Source organism: Kwoniella europaea, chromosome 3 (genome assembly GCF_036810445.1).
Source record: "Kwoniella europaea PYCC6329 chromosome 3, complete sequence".
NCBI lineage: Eukaryota > Fungi > Basidiomycota > Tremellomycetes > Tremellales > Cryptococcaceae > Kwoniella > Kwoniella europaea.
In genome coordinates, this window is record NC_089489.1 from 482,713 (window position 1) to 508,507 (window position 25,795).

The 25,795-nt window shown below is 43.8% G+C and overlaps 10 protein-coding genes across 10 annotated transcripts; 5 read left to right on the forward strand and 5 right to left on the reverse strand.

The window, feature by feature from the left end:
- Positions 1-152: 152 nt before the first annotated feature.
- Positions 153-2,194, reverse strand: V865_008045 (5-aminolevulinic acid synthase; the record flags this gene model as incomplete). Its single annotated transcript, XM_066231785.1, has 4 exons — positions 153-1,440; positions 1,500-1,646; positions 1,723-1,883; positions 1,967-2,194. 4 exons carry the CDS (start codon positions 2,192-2,194, stop codon positions 153-155), a joined length of 1,824 nt encoding a protein of 607 aa, XP_066087882.1.
- Positions 2,195-2,820: 626 nt separating this feature from the next.
- Positions 2,821-5,783, forward strand: V865_008046 (uncharacterized protein; the record flags this gene model as incomplete). Its single annotated transcript, XM_066231786.1, has 7 exons — positions 2,821-3,307; positions 3,401-3,782; positions 3,850-4,266; positions 4,361-4,665; positions 4,762-5,285; positions 5,366-5,586; positions 5,669-5,783. 7 exons carry the CDS (start codon positions 2,821-2,823, stop codon positions 5,781-5,783), a joined length of 2,451 nt encoding a protein of 816 aa, XP_066087883.1.
- Positions 5,784-6,174: 391 nt separating this feature from the next.
- Positions 6,175-7,608, forward strand: V865_008047 (uncharacterized protein; the record flags this gene model as incomplete). The annotated part of the gene is made up of 4 exons (XM_066231787.1): positions 6,175-6,386; positions 6,505-6,841; positions 6,921-7,082; positions 7,177-7,608. 4 exons carry the CDS (start codon positions 6,175-6,177, stop codon positions 7,606-7,608), a joined length of 1,143 nt encoding a protein of 380 aa, XP_066087884.1.
- A 403-nt stretch (positions 7,609-8,011) lies between these two features.
- On the reverse strand, positions 8,012-9,198 carry V865_008048 (uncharacterized protein; the record flags this gene model as incomplete). Its single annotated transcript, XM_066231788.1, has 6 exons — positions 8,012-8,033; positions 8,104-8,219; positions 8,355-8,549; positions 8,796-8,942; positions 9,010-9,063; positions 9,139-9,198. The coding sequence occupies 6 exons, from the start codon at positions 9,196-9,198 to the stop codon at positions 8,012-8,014; spliced, it is 594 nt and encodes a 197-aa protein (XP_066087885.1).
- Positions 9,199-9,604: 406 nt separating this feature from the next.
- On the forward strand, positions 9,605-10,739 carry V865_008049 (uncharacterized protein; the record flags this gene model as incomplete). Its single annotated transcript, XM_066231789.1, has 5 exons — positions 9,605-9,634; positions 9,776-10,042; positions 10,324-10,428; positions 10,553-10,642; positions 10,710-10,739. 5 exons carry the CDS (start codon positions 9,605-9,607, stop codon positions 10,737-10,739), a joined length of 522 nt encoding a protein of 173 aa, XP_066087886.1.
- Positions 10,740-11,366: 627 nt separating this feature from the next.
- On the reverse strand, positions 11,367-12,191 carry V865_008050 (uncharacterized protein; the record flags this gene model as incomplete). Its single annotated transcript, XM_066231790.1, has 1 exon — positions 11,367-12,191. The coding sequence occupies one exon, from the start codon at positions 12,189-12,191 to the stop codon at positions 11,367-11,369; it is 825 nt and encodes a 274-aa protein (XP_066087887.1).
- Positions 12,192-12,613: 422 nt separating this feature from the next.
- Positions 12,614-14,402, forward strand: V865_008051 (uncharacterized protein; the record flags this gene model as incomplete). The annotated part of the gene is made up of 7 exons (XM_066231791.1): positions 12,614-12,756; positions 12,833-12,916; positions 12,991-13,070; positions 13,139-13,584; positions 13,661-13,786; positions 13,911-14,089; positions 14,204-14,402. The coding sequence occupies 7 exons, from the start codon at positions 12,614-12,616 to the stop codon at positions 14,400-14,402; spliced, it is 1,257 nt and encodes a 418-aa protein (XP_066087888.1).
- A 385-nt stretch (positions 14,403-14,787) lies between these two features.
- V865_008052 (uncharacterized protein) lies at positions 14,788-18,403 on the reverse strand (the record flags this gene model as incomplete). Its single annotated transcript, XM_066231792.1, has 12 exons — positions 14,788-14,834; positions 14,922-15,248; positions 15,313-15,586; positions 15,643-15,801; positions 15,865-16,399; positions 16,457-16,598; positions 16,653-16,815; positions 16,876-17,143; positions 17,206-17,345; positions 17,401-17,728; positions 17,791-17,997; positions 18,096-18,403. 12 exons carry the CDS (start codon positions 18,401-18,403, stop codon positions 14,788-14,790), a joined length of 2,898 nt encoding a protein of 965 aa, XP_066087889.1.
- Positions 18,404-19,003: 600 nt separating this feature from the next.
- On the reverse strand, positions 19,004-21,952 carry V865_008053 (uncharacterized protein; the record flags this gene model as incomplete). Its single annotated transcript, XM_066231793.1, has 8 exons — positions 19,004-19,482; positions 19,557-20,256; positions 20,314-20,426; positions 20,489-20,529; positions 20,593-20,694; positions 20,756-21,367; positions 21,437-21,591; positions 21,665-21,952. 8 exons carry the CDS (start codon positions 21,950-21,952, stop codon positions 19,004-19,006), a joined length of 2,490 nt encoding a protein of 829 aa, XP_066087890.1.
- Positions 21,953-22,538: 586 nt separating this feature from the next.
- On the forward strand, positions 22,539-25,579 carry V865_008054 (uncharacterized protein; the record flags this gene model as incomplete). The annotated part of the gene is made up of 9 exons (XM_066231794.1): positions 22,539-22,655; positions 22,744-23,051; positions 23,124-23,450; positions 23,523-23,887; positions 24,033-24,213; positions 24,276-24,384; positions 24,466-24,905; positions 24,991-25,276; positions 25,337-25,579. The coding sequence occupies 9 exons, from the start codon at positions 22,539-22,541 to the stop codon at positions 25,577-25,579; spliced, it is 2,376 nt and encodes a 791-aa protein (XP_066087891.1).
- Positions 25,580-25,795: the final 216 nt, after the last annotated feature.

A 25,795-nucleotide genomic window follows, 5' to 3' on the forward strand; every position in this document is an offset into this window, starting at 1 on the left:
ATATACGTCCATTGAACATGTAAATAAACCAAGATGTTCAAGTAAGTATGGAGGAGATAACATATATACACACAATCTACCTGACTGACACATCAACTACGAAGAAAGTGCACAAGAGAACAAGTATTTACTCGGTTTTGAGCTAGACCACATTACACATAAGGGATAGAAGCCAAAGCTGGTCCAGCATCAGCACCAAGTAAATGAGTCAATCTCTTCTGAGCGACTTCAACAGCTTCATCTCTTACAACTCCCTTGGCACCGTTGGCCAATCTGGTAGGAGCAGATCCATCATCCAAACCTAATTGTCTGTCGGACCAGACATTCTCCACTGGAACAGTGTTAGGTGCACCTACACCGGCTCGTCCTCCGATGGCTTTCCAATCTGAAATTCTCTTCAATTCAAGTTTATTGAATACGTTATCGAGCGATTCGACCAGGTGAGTGATCTGTTCAGTCGAGTGACCAGGTGTAGGAGTGATTCTCAGTCTTTCTTCCCCAACAGCGACGGTGGGGTAGTTGATAGATTGCACGTAGATCTTATGGTTGGACAATAACATATCGGAAGCTTCTTTCGCCAAAGCCGCATCGCCCACTAAGACCGGAATGATGTGCGAAGGGTTGGGTACGACAGGGATATCGAGACCGTTCAACTGTCTCTTGACTTCTCGGGTATTGAGCTGTTGTAATCTTCTATCACCTTTGTATTCCCTTTGATAAGCGATCGAGGCCTGAGCACCAGCAACGACAGCAGGAGGCAAAGAGGTGGTGAAGATGAATCCAGGAGCGTAAGATCGAACTACATCGACCAAGTCGGCTGATCCAGCAATGTATCCACCAACGACTCCATAGGCTTTACCGAGAGTACCAGTGATGATGTCGATTCGATCCATGACACTTCCCTTGACTGGGTCGGACGAAAGTCGAGTAGCAAGATGAGCATCGTAATCGAGATGTTCAGCTACACCAGCACCATTAGGTCCGTACATTCCTACAGCATGTACTTCATCTAAGAAAGTTATGGCACCGTATTTGTCGGCAAGGTCACAGATGGCCTCGATGGGAGCGACGGATCCACACATGGAATAGACACTTTCGAAAGCGATGATCTTAGGTGTTTCTTTAGGTACAGCTTGAAGTTTAGCTTCTAGATCGGCCATATCATTATGCTTGAAGATGACCTTCTTGGCACCGGAATGTCGGATACCTTGAATCATCGATGCGTGATTCATCGAATCAGAGAAAATCACACATCCAGGTAATTTGGCTCCGATGGTGGCGAGACAAGCATCATTGGCAACGTAACATGAGGAAAATACGAGCGCAGCTTGTTTTCGATGAAGGGATGCGAGTTCATCTTCGAGTGAAAGGTGTAATGCACCGTTACCAGCGATGTTACGGGTACCACCTGCACCTGCACCGTATCGATCGAGAGTGCGTCTGATCATATAGGTCAGCTACATCCAGATCTGTTGGCGAATCAAAATCAGATGGCTCACTTCATAGTACCGAGGACAACCGGGTTCTTACTCATACCTAAATAATCATTCGCACACCAAACATTGACTTCATCCTTGACATTCGAAGTATGCGCGATCGTGAATTTAGCGGCGAGTCGATTGATATTGTTAAAGTATCGGTATGACCTATTGTGTAGTGTGTGATCAGCATCGATCTACTGAGATGACAGAGACATGTATGAATGAGAAGCAGAATACTCACTTGTCTTTGTGTTTCTTTTGCAACTCGGCATCATAGAACTGTTGATAATCGAATCTACCAGCAGTACGAGCAGTTTCTTTAACGTTCGCAGCAGCTTCTCTTGCAGCTTGAGCGTGAGGGCATTTAGCAGCTTCGGCACTGTTGAATTGAACGTTCTTTTGCTAGATTTCATAGCATAGGTCAGCGCATTGGTCTTTTTTTTTGGTGTTTCTAAATGATTGTAGATGCCTGTTATTCAACTTACCTTGTGAATCTCTTCGACCTCCTTGTTACCAGCTACAGAAGCGTAAGTTCTAGCTTGAGAGATGGAAGCGAGTTTGGGACCCATCATAGGACAGGTCATAGCTTTCGCAGTGAGCGATGAGACATTTGACGATACGTTGGTGGATGCCATCGATCGGAGGGATGTCGCGGTGGAGTGTCCTAGGAAAGGACATACTCCCGAGTATCGAAGGAGTGAGGTTACCTGCATCGTCGGTTATGTGTCTTACTGTGGTAATGATATGAAGAGGAGGAGCAAGATGTAGGTGTAAATGTAGATTGAGAATGAATGAAGAGAAGGAGATGTAGAAAACAGATGAGACGATGTAGATGTGTATGATGATGGATCAAAGCAAAAAGCGTAAAACCCATAAGCGAGTGAGTGGTAGCAGTAAGTTTAATTCGGAATTACTGTTGATACCCAATCATAATCCACTCAATTACCAATTGTGGCAAATCCCCCCCGTTACCTGTTTACCGCCGTTGTCAAGACAACGTATGTACCTTTCAAGCGCTTGATCTTCCTCCTTGACTACATACATCTATCCCTTTGTCGTCTCATGTCCCTTCTTCATGCATTCCCACAGCAAGGGAGATACAAGACGGATCGGAGGTGAAGGGCAGTAGAGGGTGGACCAAGAAAGAAAGAGTGGAGAGGTAAGGGTGGAAAACGCATGGTCAGAGACAGTCATGTCACGTGATATACGAGATTTCAGTCCATGTAAAGATGTCATGTAATGATTCAATGGATGTTAAAAAAGTTGATGGAGGAAGTCTATCACATAACTCATCATTCCGACCCAGGACATCATCCAAGAAGAGCGACTGGTACCAAACATGACGAGGGTTGAACCAGCATACACTTCAATAGGTTCCAACCGTTCTTCCTCCTGCTCAGCCAGTACCTCCAACGGCTTACTGGCTTTCGGTGCCGGTAAATTATTAGCTCTATGGGATACTGGAAGTACCTCGAATCATGGTGTACAGAAGACCTTACCAGGACATAAAGGTCAGATCACCACTGTCAAACTCATCTCTTCTCCATCAGGGAAGGATAAGTTCATATCGGGCGATACCAATGGAGAAATTCGAATATGGTCTACAACAGATAAAAAAGAGTGGAAATGCGAGATGAATTGGATCGCTCATGAGAATTCATCAATATCGGCTATTGGAGTATCACCAGATGGATGGATCATCACGGGAGGATCAGATAGTAAGATCAAGATCTTTGATGGGGAGTATAACGAGAAACAGGTTATAAAGTTGGAGAAGGGTAGATTACCCTTGGATTTGGAGTTGAGCTATTTACCTGGATCGAAGGGTAGGTTAATCTCATTCCCATCAAGACAAGCTACATGAGTGGCTGTCAGAAGTGATACGGTGACAAGCTGACTTGTACTTCCATTGTTTCCAGCCCCAATTCTAGCAGTCGGAGCCACCGATCGTCTAATCAGAATATACACCCTCTCACCAAACAACGATCTCATCCTATCACTCACATTGGAAGGACACGAAGATTGGGTCAGATGTCTATCTTTCACTCCTTACCCCTCCCTAGACCAGACTAAGGAAGATTTGTTCTTGGCTAGTGGATCTCAAGATAATTTTATTAGGCTATGGAGGGTTTCGACTATACTTGAACAACAAGCCATACAAGAAGAGAAGAAGGAAAATGGGAAAGGAGGAGAAGAAGAAGGATTAGATTTGTTGGATGAGTTTGAAAGAAGACTGAACGGCGAGGGAAGTGGTCAGATTAGTACGAAAGCTCATATATTGGCGGTACAGGATGGTAGTAGGTGAGTTGACGCTTTTATGAAGCAACAAGCTATCATGTGTGCTAGTATACTGATCAGTTTTCTATAGATCATTACGTTACAACATTACCCTCGAAGCTCTACTTGTAGGCCACGAATCAGGTCTGACCAACGTCCACTGGTCACCTCCTTCCTCTCACCCATCACCACTACTCTTATCTACAGCTTCGGACAACTCGTTGATCATCTGGGTACCTTCGACGGATGGGATCTGGGTGCCTGAACATCGATTCGGGGCGATAGGCGGTAGGGGTCTATCGTTCTACGGTGCAATATGGGGTAAAGATGGGAAGAGCGTATTGGCAAGTGGATGGAATGGAGGTTGGGAAAGATGGGTCAAAGCCACTTCATCTGAAGGAGCAGAAGAAGAAGGAGGATGGGAAGTGAAAAGTGGGATAAATGGACATCATGGGGATGTACAGAGTTTGAGCTGGGATCCAAGGGAAGAATATCTGATATCTGTTGGGTGAGTGTTCACTCATACGATATCGTCAGACATCTATGTGTCCTCTCCTACGCCTCGAGAGGCTTGGCCAGCTGATAAAATGTTATCTGTGCAGATCCGACCAAACATCCCGTATACACGCTTCAACATCCATCGCCTCCTCTTCTCAATCCCAATGGGCCGAAATTGCTCGACCTCAGATACACGGCTACGACATGACGGACATTGCGTTCATCTCTCCTCTGAGATTCATAAGTAGTGCAGATGAGAAGGTAGCTAGGGTATTTGACGCACCAGAAGGGTTCGTGGAATCTCTCAGGACGCTAGGAGTATCGGAGGGAAGCAAGGATCAAGAAGGGTTGAGACCGAAGGGTGCAACCGTACCTCCCTTGGGGTTGTCAAATAGGGCATTGCAGAAGGGTAAGTGATTTATCTTGTTCTCTCGGGCTCCGTATACATTACCGGTAGATACGTGAATGTTAAGCTGATCTAAATGTTCTTGTCCGATCTATATAGCTCCCGCTCAAACCGATAAGATCGAGAAAGAAGGAATGAACGAAGCTATAATATCGATCTCGCACACACTCACTTCTCTACCTACAGAAGAAGAACTGGCAACTTCAACTCTTTGGCCCGAAATCGAGAAAATCTACGGACACGGATACGAATTAGTTTGCGTTGCTGCCTCTTCTTCTGGCGGCCTTGGCGGATCAGAATTAATAGCGACTTCATCTAAATCTACCAACCTTGAACACTCCGGTATACGTATATACCAAACGTCGAATTGGGAATTATACGGACAAGTTCTAAAGGGACATTCTTTAACCGTTACTCGAATTCAATTTTCAAATGATGATTCGTTGATACTTAGTTGCTCAAGAGATAGATCGTGGAGATTGTTTAGACATGATGAAGAGAAGAAGACGTATGAACCATTTGTAGAGCAGGAGAAAGCTCATGCTAGGATGATATTGGATTGTTGTTTTGTCAAAGGACAGAATGATAACACGGTATTTGCTACTGCGTCTAGGGATAAGACTGTAAGTGTCCACCTTTATCCCTATAGTTGAGTGAAAAAGCAAAGAGCAGAGGTTGAACTGATCATTTCATTTCCCTTTAGGTGAAAATATGGGTTTCAACGAAAGAAGATAAATCCGAATGGGAATGTACAGAAACTATTAAATTCACTGAAGCGACTACTTCTGTGGATATGATAATCCAACCTAATACAAATGGGTATTTGTTGGCAGTTGGTACGGAGACTGGATCTGTATCGATTTACGCCTTGGAACAGGTCGAGAACGAGATTAGGTCAAAGGAATTGATCGTTTTCGACGAGAGGTGAGTCGTACATGCAGCTCATTTGCTACTCTATAGTATCATATGGTGAATGGAAGAGTGCTGAGATAATTTCCCCCAATAGTATATCTCATGTCGGGCCTGTCAACAAATTAGCATGGAGGAACAAAGATGGTAAATTGCAATTGGCAAGTTGTAGTGATGACAGGAGTGTGAGGGTGTTTGATGTTGCTTTATAGAAGGACATCTCCTCGATGTCATTGTGATATACCTTGCATACATACCCTTCGTCCTTTCCTGATATAACATAGACTCATCATGCATGGGCGAGCTTCTATTAAGCTTCTCTCTCGATGCAAAGTCACCCAAATAACTGAAATGATCACGCCAGACAGTGTGCCACATTCCGTTCAAAACTGAATACGGTAATTTCTGTTGACATCGGTCGAGTTTCCCGGTTCCGGATCATTCGAAATGAGAAAGAGGTGATACTCGTACTTCCCTTAATTCACCCATCTATCTATCTATCTACGCTGTATTTCGAACATCTCTAACGTCCCTCTTGTCTTCTTGTTCATCTGGATCTTGCTACCTCTCAATTCCACTTGTACAAAAACAAGACAAGACAAGATGTCAGGTCTAGTCAAACTACTCGGTGCCATCGCTCCACCTCCCGCTGCCCCTTTATCGAGGGAATACGATGGTCTCGAATTCAGGTGGAAGATGTTCACTTTCCGACCTGCGGCATTCAAATTCGAAGCTGCCGTGTTAGGTATCGTAGGTTTCTACCTGTTGATTTACCTTGTTGGTAAGACCATCAACAATGGTAGAGCCAAATCAGCGTGAGTACAAGGTTTGTCTTCTCACTCAAGTAAACCAAACTATCAACCGTTTCCCATCTATTCTAGTAGGTTAGGTAGGATGATCAAGCTGATTGTTTTTTTTTTTTGATTGAATTAGGATCAAACCATTTGAAACCCTCTTATCATCTCAATTCACCCAAGTCCGACCTCTCCTCTCATCTTCACCTGCCCTTCACCTCTTGTATGCAAGTGGTCGACGAAACCTCTTATCACTCCATACGACCGTATCGTTATTACCCATCTACGATCTCGCCGGTCTAGTCATCCATTTCGTTAAAACGATCATCGAACCTACTTACAGTGGAGCTGAGCAAATCAACTTTGATTTTACCCTTGGAAGGGGTGAGTTGGGCTTACAAGGTGAAGGATTGGGTGTTTGGGGGTTGGTAGATAAGTCGGCAATGAGAGAAACAAGGGAGAAAAGATGGGATTTGGTGAGTTGACTACTCTTGAATCTTGACTCTTGACTGTTTGAAATTTGTTGATAACAGCTAATTGATATATCAACATTAGACTTTCCCCAAACTCAACGACTCAGCTACAAACCTCCCTATCACCCATGCCCTCTTTACTGAACATGTAGAAATCACCGATTTGTTGTTGAAAACTCCCAATATCGGTATTAGCGAGGTATTGAAAGATAAAGATGCTGCCAGTGTGCTCCAGTACTTGTTGGTGAGTAACGAATACTCCGTCTACTGCTTCGCATGATATCACCTCTCGTTCTGTGAAAATATTACTGATCATATCTTCGGTCATGTATTTGTAGATCTCCGATATCCCAGCTACCCGACCGTCTCGTGGCCCCTTATCATCGAAAGCCAAATCACGACATGTCATCTTATCAGTATACAAACCCACCACCCCTGCTCAGATCGACGCTGTCAAAGCTTGGATCCAAGTCTCTCTGAACATTGTTGACCTCTTGGCAAAATCCGCCAATGGGGGATTACTCAAGCCTGATATTTCTCGAAAATTAATCAAGACTCGACAAACTGTTGATGCTGATTTGACTGTTGATTATAAAAAGGAACAAGATGAGGATAAACCTGCTGAGGAGACTCCCGAAGAGAGAAGGGCAGCTAAAAAGAGGGCTGAAAGGGAAAAGTTGTCAGAGAAGGAATTGAAAAAATTGGAGGATTTGGAGAAGAAGAGGGAGATGAGGAAGATGCAGAAGAAACAGGCTATGGGAGGAAGATAAATGAAGTGACTGTCTTGTGTGAGAGGTTAGAGAAGGATTGAATGGAGAGGGCACGAAAGATGGATGGATGTTGTTGAAGAGAATTGTTGCGGAAAGAAAATATCTCATTTTAAGGGATGATACCATACAAAGAATAATTATAAACAAAATAACTAGTCGTACAGACAAATAATATTACCTCCGGCAAGGCATGCATCGATTTCATCACTATCTGGCCTTTTGAATATTATTATGCATATTGGTACAAGTCTTTCAGTATTCCATATGTGAAAGATAACATTGTAGGGTAGTATATATGAGGCATTATGACAAGACAGATTTTACCTATCTACCTTCCTTCTGCATGTTCCCTTGTTTGATCGTTTTATTTCTATCGCCAATCGTTCCTTTTTTTCTGCAGTAATTACCATCCTCTACCTCTACCTCTATTGCGGTTGATTAGAAGTTTTGATCAGCTGAGGAAGTCCATATGGATGAGCGAGCATAAAGACCTACCTTCCCCTCCCGCCTCTCAATCCGCCACCTCTGAACCCCCTATACCCACCCCTACCTCTACCTCGACCTCGGTTAGTCATGTTCATCCCCGGTAGATTCGTTCGCTTTTCTTTCACCTATATACAGAATAACGAAATCAAATTAGCGGAAGAATCACATATGAATGGGTTGGATTAGATCCGCTCAGAGCGACAACAAACAATTGTCTCGTCTCGTTAACGAAGCATGTCATGGATTAAAGGGCAACTCACAGTTATCAACCTCCCCCTGAACATACTCTCATTCAACACTATGGCACTTTGCACTATTGAAGGTTCGGCGAATTCCACATAGGCATAACCTTTTGGATGTCCCGTGAATTTATCACATAATATCGTCACTCGATTTATAGTCCCGCAAGCTTGGAAATGAGCTTGGATCTCTTCTGGTGTGGCACCGTAATCTACCTGAGGGAGTTGATATCATGAGTCAGCACGAGGACTTTCCCAATTCCATAAACTATCTATTAGATCATCATGATACAAAGGAACTCGATCATATTGTTTTGTTCGATGGAAATGGTATAACCCTATCGGATTAACAATCTCCAATATGCAAAATGGATGATCTGCCTTACACCATTCCTTCTCCTGTATAATGACAACCCAGACCAGACCGGTCTCAAGATATTCGAAGTGCGAACTCTCACTCACATTACCAATATATACACTCCTCGAATCTACCGCACCAGGTGAATCCTCGTCTTCCATACTAGCTTCGTTACCACCTTCGTGCGTCTCTGACGTCTGGCCATTCGCGTTGGATGGATTGGGTGTAGCTGATCCTCGATTGGACACGAGCTGTTATGACCGCCGATTGTCAGCTGATGATCCTACTGTTGCATATTCCAGCTGAAGACATTCTTACAGCATTCTTCTCTTCTTCCATCTCCGCTAATCTAGCTTGCATCAATCGGAGTTCCTATAGGCATGAATCCTAGTCAATTAAGCTGCAACACAACAAGGTGGAGGGAACGATGAAGGGGTAGAGACTCACTTCGTCAACGTTATCCCCGTCATCTGCTATCCTAGGTGAATTTTCCCTCTGTTCGGCCATGTTGATCTAGTATCGATGTATCTTCTGTCTATGCCAACAAGTTACGTTGTATTCTGCAGTGAAGTAATGCTTGCAGTGTGTTGATGATGATCGTAGTTGAAATGTTGAAATAGGTTGCGTGGTAAATAAGGTTGAGATGGTGCCACAGTGACGGGGATTACGGGATTATTCGGATCGGCCGTCTTTGTATGGTCTGTATGGTGATGTTCCTTGTAGTCCCTTACTCACTCTACTGGCTGAGAACATCGAATACATCCATACATACATACACCTCATAGATCCTATATCATCAACGACCTTCGTTCGACTCACCACTCCTCCCTCTTGTAAGCCTACCACCACACTCCATCGTCCAAGCAGGAAGCAGAAGACTAACTTAGAGATTGAGTACAGATAATCTCTCAAAATGGCTACTAAATCAGCTGCTACCGCTGTCGTATGTCTCCTCCTCACGCATCTATCTATCTATGTTCCTCACGCATCTATCACTCTTCATTCCCTCCTCACGCATCTATCTATCTATGCTATCCGAACTTAGCTAATTGTATGCTCATTTTGCATCGGGATGGAATCACAGGACTGGACAAAGATCTACACCGGTTTAGGTCTCGACAAAACCACCCTCACCTCCCTCCAATCCTTCCGAGCCAGACACTCAACTGCCGTATCTAAAAACTCTGCTTTGAAAGCTACCGTACCCCAAATTGACTTGTCTCACTACAAGAGCGTATTGAAAGATCAACAAGCCGTCTCGTTAGCTGAGAAAGTATTGAAGGATTTTAAAGCGGTTGATTATGATGTGTCTAAGTGGAATGAAGTAGTTGGTGCTTTTGAAGGTAAAGCTGTGAGTGGGCACTTTTCATTTGGATCTGTTGTGAGGAAGGGATCAGGTCATGTATTGGAATGGACATAAAGAGACGAAGTATGGTGCAGAGGGAATGACGAAATAGATTCGGTGGAATCAAGATCGCAAAGATGGCGACTTTGTAGACATCACATTGTCCATGTTTCTGTTCTATGACCAGAATTCAGAAGGATACTAGGATACTAGGATATGAGGAAATACAGGATAAACGCAATAGATCATACGAACGAATCATACTGACTGTGTACTACGCTAAACAGGTCGCCGCTGCCAAGGAGACCGTTAACAAGATCCAAACCGAACAATCTTCCCTCCAAGCTACTCTCTCTAACATCCAAGATGCCCGACCATTCGAGGACTTGACTGTGGGTTTTTGGTTCTTCTCACTTTATCCATACATATTATTGTCTCTGTCTAGATCAATGTCTAGATCAAAGACGCTTGTATTATCTTCTGACCACTGACGTCTCTGTTTTGCCCAACTTGAAGGTCGACGAAGTTGCCAAGGCCCGACCTGAAATCAACAAGGCCGTTGAGACTATGATCAAGAAAGGTAAATGGTCCGTACCAGGATACAGAGTGAGTCCGAGTCATCCCCCTTAGTGATGCTCGTACTGATCATATTCGTCGCTTTGGATGATTATAGGAAAAATTCGGAGAATTCTCTCTCATGTAAGCTGTCGTATAGATTATGGTTATATAGTCATAGGGACAGGGATAGAAAATGGATGTGGTCAAGGCAAAATCAAAATGCATCTTTTGAAACAGTAGGATTGGGTCTTGCCCTGTTGACTTCTCAACGAGTGGTAATTACTCCGCAAGAAGATTCCCAGAACAGCTAACATGGTGCATTGCTCTTTGCCTTTGATTACGCTCGAATGATCATATTTTATCTCCTAAGTGAAACAAAGACTGCTGATTCCTCGGGTACCACTTCGAGATGTCCTGAGAGCATTGTGTCACTCTGTGATCCGAAGAGAGATCGATAACACCTCTGTGACGATTCGGTTGCTTGCAATGGAAGTGCTCGGGGCTGACGATTCGTAAATGATCTGCTATATGCCAGTATAAAGGGGTTACGGCAATAGATGATCGCTTGTTCATGATAATATTCCATAACAGATCATATCCTCTGAATCTGTGAAGATGCCAAAAAGTATGTATGAATGCATGATGTATGACAATATGCCAAAACATCCTACTAGCTCGTTCTATCAGACGATCCTCATCTTCTCCAATCAACTGATCCCATCTTCTTCCCTAGCCAGTTCTACCTTTCCATGCAATCGGATCACAATCCTTCCTAAGCACTCTTCTCATCTTTACCGCCGTCGCTTTCACCTTTCAAACCCTCTTCCAACCCTTGCAGCGTCCTAACCAACTGTCCACCTCTCGCCTGATTTAAAACTCCTACCAATTGACTCTGTGGAGCTTGAAGTAATCCAACAAGTTGTGATCGAAGTACATCCAACTCTGGTAATTTGGAGATTTCTGTCTGTAATTGTTTTTCGTTGTAGATATGTTTATTTTCCAACAAACCCGAAATCAACTTGAGTGAAGGTTGTTTTTCATCTGGTGTGTTTTCCCTCTTGAGTCCCTTGAGAGTTTTGTTCAGTGTCGTAAGGATTTTATTGAGGTATGTGGGAGATAATGATGGACAGCTCAATAAGGCTCTTTGACCGACTAAGATTTTGTCTTCTCCCGAAGGGGTAAGGGGTGAATTTGATTTTGATAACAAAGAAGCTAATACACCTGTTCTGACTACATTCAAGCTTGCTTTCTCTATCGATTCAGGTTTGCCTTCTTCTGTAGGGGGTGAGAGGGGATTATAAGGTTTCGGTGGGAGGGGTATAGATGCGATTGATCGACGGATTTTAGACCATTCGGCTGCAGTGAGATTCGAATGATCGTACACTAATACCAAGTTGGAATTCTCGATCAAGTGGGAGTAGTAGTTCCATAAGAATGTCTTTCGGGCGGTGTATATACGATTTGGGTCTTGTGGTGGGACCGTACTGGTACTGGCTGATATAGGTGCGGAAGAGGAGGAAGAAGGGATGGAAGATGTACTGGCGAATCGGCTCGAGGTGAGGGCTGCACGGATGGATGGTGATGGTCGAGGTGGCATGGTGAATGGTGGGGAGGGTCGGATTACTAGACTGGAAAAGGGTGATTGAGATCTGTGGGATTCTGTATGATTTGTGAAGGTATGAGTATGGATGTTGAACTTTTTTTATCGCAGGTGTACGGAAGAGAGCGAATCTCGAAATATCAGCAATCGAGGTCAGGTTATGAGCCGATACACGTGGATTTAATCCGAATCCCTTGAGAGCTTATCACTCACCGTAGACGCGTGCGTGTGTTGAGTGTATGTAGTATGACGATGGACATGCAGTACGAGTACTTGTCAGTTGTTCTACAACTTGACAATCGCATAGACTGGCAAAACCCATCATAAAGACCTCATAACGCTCTCAGGAAGGTCAAGGAAATCGACATAATCTCTCCCAATCCCATCTCATTGTCCTACCTGCTCGCAAAACCGGCACCATGGAGATCGACGCACCAGCTTCTACTTCCAAATCCACTTCCACCTCCACCTCTCCTCTTCCTTACCTCGAACAACAGGTATCCTCAGCACCAGAGGAGTTGAAGCCATTATGGACAAAGATAAAATCGGCGTATGAGAAGAAGTGAGTCTCGTCTCCTCATATGCCTCGATCGATGTTCGAAGGGAAGATCACAAGCTGATGATCTTTTAACGTTCAGGTTATGGCATAACCTTACTGTCCTCTTGACTGAATTCGTATTTACTCCTGGCACTGGACCATATCAGATCGAACTGTTTGAGAAGTGAGTGTGAACGGACTCCTGTCATGTACATGATTCTACCGCTAGAGTCAATGCTCAAACCGTACAATTTATAGATTCATCACGACCATCGAAAGTAAAATCAACGCATTGAAGTTGGTCGAGATCGCTCGTAGGGTAGGAAGGGAATATTCAGGTTAGCTCATACGTACTCTTGATTTCTCATTTCTCAGAAGGCTAACTCCATCTCTTGTATCGTTACAGAACCCGAACTTACTTTGAAATTCCTTCAATCCGTCCACTCACGACTCACTTCCCCATATCCTGTACCAGCAACGGATGATAATCCAGGATCGCCCGCCCCACCCGCACCAGCAGCTTCAGCCTATGCATTATCACTCTCATCCATCGCCTACGCTCAACTGTTATTGGGTAACTTGGAACGATGTAAAGAGAGTTTAGATGAATGTGAAAAGATATTAAACGAACAAGATACGATTGAACCCTCCGTCAATGCTGGATATTACGGTGTAGCAGGAGATTACTTCAAGGTTAAAGCTGATTATGCACCATACTATAAGAATGCCCTGTTGTATCTGGCATGTGTAGATACGGAGAAAGAATTAACAGAGGAAGATAGGAAATCAAGAGCTCATGATTTATGTATTGCGGCGTTGTTGGGTGAAACCATCTACAATTTCGGTGAACTGGTAGGTCAATATTATCCATCAGCTATGGCCATTGTCGTGTATATGCGCTGATACGGATGTTATTGTCATGATCTAGCTCCAGCACCCTATCCTCCAGACTCTCGTCGGAACAGAATGGGAATGGATTAAAGATCTGATTAGCTCGTTCAACGCTGGTGAAATTGGTAAATTCGAATCGTTAGCTAATCACTTGGGCAACGAGGTGAGTCATCTTTCCTGCCATTCTCGAATCTCCCATATGCGATTGGCTTTCTGTGTCATGTGCTTTGTAAAGGCAAATAAAACTGAAAAGATTCCAACTGATTCCGATTGTCTATCCCACTCAGCCAATCCTGGAATCCTCCGTATCATTCTTAAGACAGAAGATATGCTTGATGGCTTTAATTCAAACCATCTTCGCTAGACCAAGGGACGGCTCATCGAGATTGATGAGTTTCCAAACGATCGGTGAAGCTACTAGATTACCTGTCAATGAAGTTGAACATCTACTCATGAAAGCTTTGAGGTGAGTATGAGTATGCTTCGATCTATTACCAGACATTCATGATGAAGGTTGCATCTTGTAATACCTGAGACGGGAATGGTCCTTTATGCTGATATACCTTTTTTGTAAACATAGCTTAAGTCTCATCAAAGGTTCTCTCGATCAAGTTGACGGCACAGCCGATATAACATGGGTACAACCTCGCGTATTGGAAGGTAATCAATTGGATACATTATCTGAACAATTGGATAACTGGTGTCAAGCCGTTGGTAGAACGCAAGATCAAGTTGAATTACAGCGAAAGGAAGCACAGGCGGCCGTTCTAGTTCAGTAGTGCCAGTATTGCAGTACATTAGACGTTTGCAGAACTAAGTGAATCTGTATGATATATGCATGGCATAGTAGTGTAAATCCTTGCGATAGACAACCCACTACTCCCTCGTAGATCCTAAATGCAGGCGTAATCAAATGCGAGACAAAGGTGGTGTATCTCATGTCGTCATCATCTGTGTGAGCTATTGTAATACTTCCAGATAGGAGTCTGGCAAGGATCAACATAAATTGCATGAGAAAGTTCCGAGACGATCCCAGTTACCAGAAAAGAAGAAGGAACTACATTGACCAGATAATTTGATCAAATAAAAAAAAAAAACTTGACATATATAAAAGTACAAAACAAATGTATAAGAACCCGATATTCATTTTTAGGAATCCCCGTATTACGCAGGGATGGAAGAAGATAAGTCTGAAAGGTCGACCTGAGGATCTGCAAATCATAAAAGCAAGTATCATATCAGCTGATATCCAACCGTAAAAAGCCAGGAAAGGGGACAGCTGAAATACTGATACTCACGGACAAGGTAATATACTTTTCCATTCTCACCTTCCAGACTCTCTTCCATACTCTCTTCTCCGCCGGTACCAGTGGTAGAGGAAGGAACCAAACCATCTCTTACATCACCTCTAATTTCCATCAGATAATTGTCTTTAGCCAATTTAATTAAAGCCTTTCCAATCAATTCCCTCTCGTAATTCAGGTCTTCCTCTGTTTCGAATTCGCTCTCTTTCTGTTCTAGATACCATTGAATGAGTTCTTCTTTATCTACACCTGTACCGTTCTCCCTTTCTATCTCTGATAGATGAAGGACAAGGAGATTCATGATTTCCATGTATCGGTTATCTACAAAGTCTCTCGATTAGTACCATTCTCCAACACATCGATCATAGGGGTAAATCACACTCACATGTAATCCTCATCTTCTTCTTACCACTACTTGCCACCTGACCTTGTAAGCTCGATTCGGCCTGGGCCTGAGCAGTAGCAGAAGAAGTTTGAGCTTGGTAGCTCGATTCAGCAGCTTCGAGAGCAGCCACATCGGCAGCATCCATTTGAGCATCTGCATCAGCATCTCCATTAGGTACAGTATCATCATCGTCAAAGGAGATGTCATCCTGTTCGACGTGGATGATGGATTGCCGTAAGAGCGAGTATGCTTCTCGTACGATCGCAGGGGAGATCTACCGAACAAGTTCAGTCATCAAACAGCGTGATAAATCGTAATTACTCTACTCACCTCATCTTGACAGTTCGCTCTAGCGATAGCCTCAGAAAGACGAATCATACTTTCCAACTGTCTAACGGTAATTCTGAAATTACTCTTCCCAGGTCCACCTTCATCCTGTCTCAATGATCTGTACTTTTCCACTAACACAGCGCTCGCAGCGGGGGTGAGCTGAACGCAAAACGTTCATCAGCGGTCATCACGGTGGAGCATATGGGTACAGCTCGTACTCACTTTAGGACTGAAAGTTCTAGCATATCTGATATACCTTTGTAGAGCTTCCGTACTAAACTCGGGAGCGATCGCAGCATCTCTGAATCGATGGACATTGACGATATGTTGTGCGATATGCAAATCCACATTTTCATTACATTCATCTAAGACCACAAAGAACAGATCGAATCTCGACATGATAGGTGCCGACATCGCTACGTTGGCCCTCAGACTCATCTTTCGATTATATCTCCCGCCGATCGGGTTAGCAGCAGCCAAGATTGATGTTCTAGCATTGAGTGTAGCTTGAATACCCGCTTTGGCAATTGAGATGGTCTGCTGTTCCATCGCTTCGTGAATGGCAACTTGATCCGCTACATCCATCTTGTCGAATTCGTCAATAGCACAGATACCATTGTCCGCCAACATCAACGCTCCAGCTTCGATGGTGAATTCACCAGACTCTTCGTCTCGTACGACCGCTGCTGTAAGACCGGCTGCTGAGGATGCTTTACCGGACGTGTACACTGCTCGAGGTAGGAAACCGCACACATATCTGTGACACTGTCAGCGACATCGACCTCATAAGGAGATAACGGTGGATTGAGCTTACTTTAGGAATTGAGATTTACTGGTACTTGGATCACCGACCACACAGACATTGATGTCACCTCTGAGATGGATACCTTCCTGAGTTTGCTTGTGAACACCTCCCATGAGTTGAAGAAGGATACCCTTCTTCACGATTTCGTGGCCTAAGGATCTATCATAAGCTGACTTCCAACTTGGTCTGCATGCTATGAGCTTACCATAAACGGTAGGAGCTATACTCTGCACCAGACGTTGGTAGATATTATCAGAGTTGACCATATTCTTGAGCTCATCGATCTCTTGCTGAGTAAGCGAGTTTAAGAATGTCTCCTGATCTTCATCACCTTCTTCAAGATCTCCTCTGACATCGGTAGCGCCAGCCTATAAAAATTGAGCTCTCAGCTGACAAAGTTCGTGACTTGTTTTCCAAAGCCGACCTACCCTCGCATCTGCACCTTGAACCATACAAGACAAGAAAGCTGTCTTATATTGTAGATCCCTAACACCCAATGCCTTCAGACCGGTAACACCTTGACTCGCGACACCTCCATCACCTCGCCCACCTTGATTCTCTCTCATCATCTGGGCGTTCACACCGGGAAGACCGAGTTGAGATACATCAGGAACGACAATGAAAGTACCGGTGAAAGTACATTTATCACCTGCTTTGGCTCTTTCAACAATTTCCGATCGAAGAATGACATCGAGCCTGAACATCCAGACATCAGCTAACATCTCATAAGCCCGGTTGAGGTAAATCAGCGGACTTACGATCTTGGCATACTACCTGTTGGAATCTCATTCGCATTCTCTTGGATCCTGACTTTCTGCCAATCTGAGAATTTAGATTGTTCAATATTCAATAACCAATTGGTTCGATTATTACACGTTTGGTTTTGACACAATATAGGCTACGATCTCTCCAGTGTCAGCTTGAGATGAAGTACAAAATGGAAGCTGACTCACCTCGGTGTATTTGAATTGTTGTTCCACATCCTTTATAACAGCGTTACATTGTTCGCAAACAAAAGTACCGCTGACCAACTCAGGTCGAACTTCACTAGTTCTTGTGACGGTACCACTTATACTGATCAATTGACCGATCCTGTCCATTCGCAGATCTCTTATACCGGAGGTTAGCGGTAGGTTGTAAAATGCGATGTTGAAGTCTCGAGTAGTCAGGGATGAGCTGGATGCGGATGAGGTCGAAGAGAATGAAGTGGAAGTGTAAAGATAGGTGGGCTCGTATTTTCGAACCAGGGTTTGTAATGCTCGTCGAAGGTATGGAAGAAATCTGACAGTAACAGGAAATTAGTAAGTTGGTCTGGGAGACATCGGAACTTTTGGTCAGCTTACCGATAATACTGAGACTGGATAGCTCTAGCCAAAACTTCCTCTCGTTCCAGTAAATGACCAAAATCGACATAGAGCGTCGTCAACTCGAACTCCTTCATAGCTTTGATCTGCTCGATGTAGAATTTGCTCTCGTCGGCCGTAGCTGGTAAGGGGTTCTGACCATTGAACGAAGCTGGTGTCTCGGGGAAGGCAATCTGTTCGGTGAAGCTATATCAAAAATGGATTGTCAGCATCAGTCACTTCCTTTTACCAATCATGATAGTTCTATTAAGTATATTTATCAATAAGTAGCATAATGTACTCACTTTTCCAAGAACAATGCAAAACTCTCCATGACCTTCTCACCCGTTGCATCTTTAACCCTAGGTATAGATTCAGGATCTACACCTCCTCGAGCTCTCCTTTGAGCTGCCCTAGTACCGTCCGTATTATCTTCACCAGCCTGTGAGCCCTCGTCGCCTTGACCCGTAGCACCAGGTATGGATCCGCCCAATCCACGAACATTGTCAAAAGCTAACGGATCGATATTTCGCGATTGAGGTAAAGAGGAGGAGTTGGGTGAACCACCTGGAGCGGAGGACGGTGGGAATGCACCGGGATAGGGAGATGACATGGTGCTGTTGTATTTGGAAGAGTGATAGATTGAGGTTGATTCGGAGATAGCTGAAGAGGAAAAAGTATAGAAGATAAGAAAGAGGACATGAACATGAAATGGAAATGGAAATGGCAAATTGAGGGTAAAATGAGCAGACGAACGCGTCCCTGCTCAGACACGTCCAGACGCGACAGGGCTGGTGAGCCTGATAATCATCTTACAACGGGGGGTCCTGCCAATGAAGCATTCTCATGCCGTCCCATCTGTCCAGTACATACTGAGGCTTCTGAGGGCAGCGAGCTTCCCACTCGGTCTCTGAAGATGCATACACATTGCCAAGACCATCTATATGAGTCAACGTATAGCAAGCATGGAAATGGCGAGCTCGAACAAGGATATCACCCATAATTATGTACTCCCGATGAAAGTGGCACATTCACCTCACTCCCCAACCAGCATTGCAGCACAAGCTTGACTCCGATTTTGAACAACGCAAGTCGAACTTACTCGTGAACACCATAGTATTGCATCCTATAGCCCAAATACTACCTGTGAGAATGATACAACATCAAGAAAAACTACAACAAACATAAAAATCATATCAACAGATAATATTGATCAGACCGTTTCCCATTTATGTATATCATTTTCCCTAACCTTCCTCGCCCATCGCTTATATATCCTGAAAGTCAGTCCATCCCATTTATGATCAGCAAGCTTATCAATATCTGTCGCTCCCTCACCATCGCCATCTCCATCTTCTTGTCCGCCATCAGTTATACTATCTTCATCTTGCGCTCGCCATCTTTCAAATCTCTCTTTCTCCTGACCTTCCAATTTCTGCAATATACTGCCCACGACCAATATCTCCGCGAAGGTATTTCGATACCTCCTCACTCGGGATAGCATATCTAGTTGTCCCTTCGCCTGCGCAGGCGAAGTTTCATTATTCGTCACGCTAGAATCAGGATTGTGACGGCTCTCGATGTCTCTACTAGCTTGTTGTTTCGAGCGATCAGTTTGCTCAGATTCACCTTGCCATATCGCTAAGACATCCTTGTCGTCTCCCCGTAGAGCTCTCACATCTCTCGCTTGTACTGGGCATCATGTAAAGTACGATCAGTACCGACCACATGTTGTAGTCACCAAGGAAGATGAGAGAAGTACACACCATTCCGATCAGCCAACAGTAAAGTCCTAGCGACACTCTTATCCATACTATCCAATAACATCTGTCGAGCCTCCGCTTCAAATTGGATAGTCTTCCTGAGCAACTGTTTCAACAAATCGATTTCTAATTGCCTTTCGTCTACCTCGTCTCGTTCCGATATTGGATCCATCTTAGGTACTTCCTCATGCTCGACAAGAGTCTTCGCTGTATCTTCCCTCTGCCTCTTATCTTTCGATTTCGGTGTCATGGGGCTTTCGTGTTGTTCTACTTTGTTCCTTTCCCAATCTTTGGCTTCTTTCTCTCTTTCATCTATCATATCTTTCGCTCGATCATAATCATCCCTCAATTCCTCTTCGGCATGTTCGAGATGCTGAGAAGGATCTTTCTTTCGGCCCGTTACAGTAAAATTGGTTGGATCTTCCTCATCTGTCATATCTGAAGGGGACTCGCCACGATCGTCTTCGTCATTGTTTTTCGAATCTGTGTCAGGATGTTCATGACCGTGTTCTCCATCTTCTCCATCAGTCTGAGCTTGCCAAGGTACCGGATGTTCATCTGAAGACGATTTGCCCTTCATCTGATCATAAGACTCATGGTATCTCAAAGTGAGATCGGCATGAGGAGCGAAGGCTTCAGGGCTTCGACGCTGTTCGACAAGAAATGCTTCTCTTGCGGCGCCTCTTTCAGAGTATGTACTGAGCTACGGGCGAGGTCCATTAGCGTTTCGGGATCGCGTATCACGCAATCGTAGACTCACCAGACCTGTGATAGTCTGAACCGCAAAGGAAGTGACGATAGGTACAGCCATGAGAGCGTATACGATGAATACCACTTTGCCAGCAGGTTGCTTGGGCGTGTAATCGCCAAAACCTGTGCGAAAAACGACATATGTCAGCTCTGATTTGAGTATATACATTCGCGAAATAACATACCTATGGTCAAGGATAAAATCATGACTGTATAGATGGCATCACTGCACCACGCATCAATTCAGCTAATTGGAGTGTATCATAGAAAGACTGCCTTCAGTACCCACCCATATGGCCACCCTTCGATTTCCGAGAAAATGGTAGCTCCTATCAACCAGAAGGTGATGAGGGACAATGCACTCCAGAACAAATCGTACATCTGACTCATACTGTAAACCCATCAGCATGAACGCGCCAGATTGACAACTTCTGCAGCGAAGACACACTCACAGCTCTTCCCTTTGATTGATCTGATGGATCAGGGCCATCTCCTCAGTCAAATTCGCCCTGGGTCTAACCTTATTCGCTTCTCTGTGCATGGCAGATTCATATTTCTTTCTCCATTTCTCTCTCCTATCTTCCGCTCTCGCACTTATAAACCCAATAATCTGCGCAATCTCATTACCTAGTTGGCTGATCGTTAAGACAGAGAAAGGGAAGACCAAAACCTTACCCGCTGAAGTGGTAGGTGCGAAATCGCCATATCCTATAGTCAGAGCAACTTGTGTCGAGAAGTATATTCCATCAGAGTAAGACCAATGTTCAATACGTGAGAAGACGAGTGATTGAACTGCAAGGATTGATATGAATGCAGTGACGGATAGCATGAATCGACGACCTTCGGATCGAATATCAGATTGATCTTGTTGTTCGTCCCCGAATGCGAAGAAATAATGAAATAGGAGGGTAATAGATATTATCCCAGCGTCAATTATCGATATTACCGCACACCAGAACCCTTCTAGGTATGTCCATCCTTCACTGTTACGCGCCAGAATACCGAAAATGATCAAGTTAATGGCTGCTACGATCGTTTTGCCTAACCAGCATATAAGGGACCACCTGGACGATAAACCCAGAATACGTCAGCCCACATGATCGCTGAGTTATCACGATAGGGGATGAACTCACCTGGTTGAATGCTTCCACCACCATTTCGACTTTGCAGAAAATCTCATGACCAGTAAAATATTTGCGATGATATTCAAAGCAAGACCAACAGCTGATAGGACAAGACAGGCTTTAGGGTCTGGTTGCGGAGTTCCATCAAGGCCGTACCAGTGTTGCTACATGGGAGATACGCTACAGATCAGCAGGTATTTCGACGACAATCACTTAGAGATGAAAGTTTGCACTCACTGTTAGGGCAGGGATATCCAACAGAGTGGATAAAGGAGCAAAAACAGCAGATACCAAGGGACAATATTTTGCAAAAGTTTTCAATCTCATTTTCCGCTTTCTAAAGGCATATCCATGCCATGTCTGTGTACGATATAGATTATTCTCTTTGCCTTTGCCTTTGCCTTTGCCTCTGCTTTTCCCTTCTTTTTCGACATTCGCAGCTCCACTTTGAGTCTGAGGCTTGTACGTCGTAGGTAATGATTCCGCATCATTCGAAGTTGAATCTGATTCTTTGGCTCGCTTCATCGTGTTCGTATTTTCTGCATCTGTACTGTCCATCCAAGCAGATATGGATGCTGGGCCGTCGTGATTGTACTATGTGATTGTGATATTAATACTATCATGAGATTGTGATATATGCTGACGATAAGAAAGAGGATGACAAAAAATATGATCTGTTATATGAGAATGCAGACGTCGAGGATTTTCAATATTGACAACCTCCTGATCTGTTGATCGCCCGTCCCAAAATAGCCCTTGCGGTACACTGGCGGTGGTCCCCGCTGATGAACTGATGATATCATAAACACGTGGATACCCTGCAAGATTAGATCTGATGCATCTTTACTCTCGGATCCGAGAAGAGATTTGTGTTCACTCGAAACATTATTGTTACGAGTGGTATGATAGGAGATTAACCAGATAGAATGGCATGAGCAGTAGTCTTTCAGCTAGACCGCTCCTCATCATATGCAGGGTCTCTTGGCTGAAGATTAAAAGGTAAACTCCTTGATAAGTTCTTCTTCAAAAGCTAAGACTGAGTAGATAGGAAAGGTCCAACACCTAACATCATCAGAACATACAACCTCGGTCATACTAGCTGCCAAGCAGAATGGCACCATCATCGCTTCCGACATTACCTGGACCGAGTCAACGGAAACAGAACCTGGCATGTGATAGTTGTAGAAGGAGGAAAGTGCGGTGTTTGAGAACGGATAAAACTCAAATCGTATGTACAGTATTTGTTGGACCTATCCCGAATACCACAACCCTTCGAACTGATTGGTAGCTTATTTGACTCGTTATGTAAATATCAGTGTCAGCAATGCAATAACAAAGGAGAAGAATGCACGAACAACTACATTGACTCCCTGGCGCAGTCGAAGACGAAGAAAAGTCGTAAATCCTCGAACGAAGATGTATCTTCAACTGCGAAGAAACGTATCAAGGGGAATCAACCGGATGAATCTCAGTCACAGATCTCAAAGGATGATACTCATGTTATGAATATACAAGAGGATGGAGCTGGTCGAAGAGATAGTACTCATAGTACTTTATCAAAGTATGAGATTGGAGAAACTAGTCGACAAGGTAGCTTATCGATGATGAGGAACAATTCGATGGAGTGAGTCATCATTTTCAAAAGCATCTACACCCCAACTTCATGTGATATCTAATAGCAATATTATCTCTCTAGGTCGCTTCATATTCCTTCGCAATTATCCTCTGTACAAGCTATACCCTCCTCACTTCCCGAACAACCACCCTTCAATCTCTTCCCAATTAAGCTCTATTCGACTGAAATGCCGTTGCCTGTCACCTCCGAAGCGTCGCAGCAGGCCATGCTAAGATATCTCTTCTCTCCCGCCGCCATCACCACTTCAGAACATGGATATGACGACTTATCAAGTATATCCCTTTGTCGAGAGGGGCAGAGCGATCTGTGGGAAGAACAAGATGGGAAAGTATGGTATGAAGAGCCTAGTGACGCTCATAAATCCTTGAATGAAGAATCTATGAAAGAGTATGTCAACATCAACTCAGCCCATTCACCTAGAATTCCTGTGTGATCAATCATATATTGACGTCCTCTAAGTCTTATAGACGATCTGATCGAAACATTCTTTTCAATCGTCCAGCCGAGATATACCATGTTAGATTCAACGATATTCAAAGCTCGTTATGCATCACCCTCGACTCACCCTCTAGGTGCAATATCACATACTTTCCTAGCTATCGTACTGACCTACGGAGCGAGGTTCTCGGATCATCCGATAATCCAATCTGATCGAGAAGAATGTTCCTCTCGGGATGGCGATTCCCTAAAAGCCCGTCAGAGAAGTAGGTTAGTAGGGTTAATGGTCATTAGGGCAAGAGCAATAGCGGAACATAGTAGGATTTACAGGATACCTAGTTTGGAGAATGCCAATAGCTGTTTGTTCTTGGAACATCTGCTAGGTCGTGAGTAGATGCTCAGTCATTATGATTATCAGCTATAACTGATCGTTGGGTTAATTTAATACAGAGGTAACTCATCTGGATTCCAAGCGTATGTATGAATTGCAATTATTTTGCTCTACGAGCATCTGCTAATAAACACATGTAGGTTATCAGGCGACTTGGATATCAGCAGGGGTAAAACATATATTCTCGATGGGACTTAACTCTTCTCTGGAATGGTCTAAAATACAAGATCCGCAAGTACGGCACGAATCCTTGAATATCGTATGGATCACAAGGATGTCAGAATCCAGTCGGGCCGCTCTTTATAGATTACAGCCATCGCTGTGAGTCTGCATGCTGCTCGTTTGATGGCGATCCACTCAATGCTCATTGAGTGATCCGATAGATCAACCCAAGACTTCGACATCGATCCTGTCCAACATGCCATGCTGAGTGAGGGAGCACCGATAATCGTTCCGTTAGGTGGGACGGAGCATAACATCGTTGATCAAGCTGTGAGTAGTTTCCTCATTCGTCCATTGCCCTTTTCTCCGGCCAGTGTTGACACGCTTTATTCTTCATATCATCACCTGTAGACATGGTTCCAAATTCACCGCACCATATGTTCGATAACGTACACACTAGCCAAATCACTTTGGGTCCCCTCGGTCACCGCTCATGGAATCCCATTTAAGGTTCTCCGGGATTTCATCCATTCATCTTCGATATGGCGAGACAAGTACCTATCTTCAATAGGTATACCTACGATTTGGCCAGATAATTGGGATTTCCTCCAAGCCATTAATACATGTACTTGTGATTGTTATTATCATGATCTATGGTTGATTGTACATAAAGCTATTCAAGATTTCGGTATAAAAGAGGAAAAATCCAACGACATTAACGGGATCAGTAGAGATAGATTTGAAATTGATAATATAAAGAGAAGGATAAAAGAAGAAGCTGAACATGCTGCATTGAGAATAGCAGCTTTGACTGGTGTATTGACTGAGAATGGTTATCTGAAATTGGATCCGTAAGTTTTTGTTGATTTTATCAAATCCACATTCATCTTCTACAGCAGTATACACATGAGCTTATAGCAAACTTGAATTATACAGACTTATAATCAATCACCCCATATACGCTGCCGGCGAATACCTCGCAGCCCTGGGGCGATCGGAATACCTCATTTGCGTAGCTGGTCTAAGACAATATGCGATCATCTATCCATCATTATGGGATCAGGCAGATAAGTTGGATAGTATATATCAAGAAGCGACCAAAACAGATTTACTCAATGGATTGACTAGTTTACCATCTTCGCTTTTGACGGACGGTGTGGGGATACCACCTAGATTGGATTTGATGGATTCGTTCGAAAGTTGGACAGGAAGTATATGGGGTGTAAGTGCACATTCTTGTTCTTCGTACCGTTAATATCTGTTAATTTTACCTCTGTTGAAGAATAACTCTCAGGTGAATCCAAGCAATGACAGTTCGAGGGAAAACGCAAATGTAGTTTCAGATGACAATGTGAAGATTGCCCATATGAATGGTAATGGCAACGTCAACGGCAACGAAACTCAAGTAGATAAATCAATTAATGACGATACTTTTTTAAGAGGCGAATTACCGAATGGTATTGAGGGTGAAGATCGGATGAGGGGAAAAGAATCTGTAAACTTCGGGCATTGGATGGGATGGTAGATAGGCAAGGCTGTGGTACGGCAATTAGTTGTACGTACTGTCAGATACGATTAGATACGTTGTAGATCAGTACCGATAAAATTATAGTCATGTTCCAACATTATCATCGGATTCACCATATGCGCGATCTCAATGAGTTCAAATATCATTGGAGATTGGATCATTTCAACTTATTGCGATCCCCCTGCAAGGCAAAAAAACAAGCATTGCCCAATA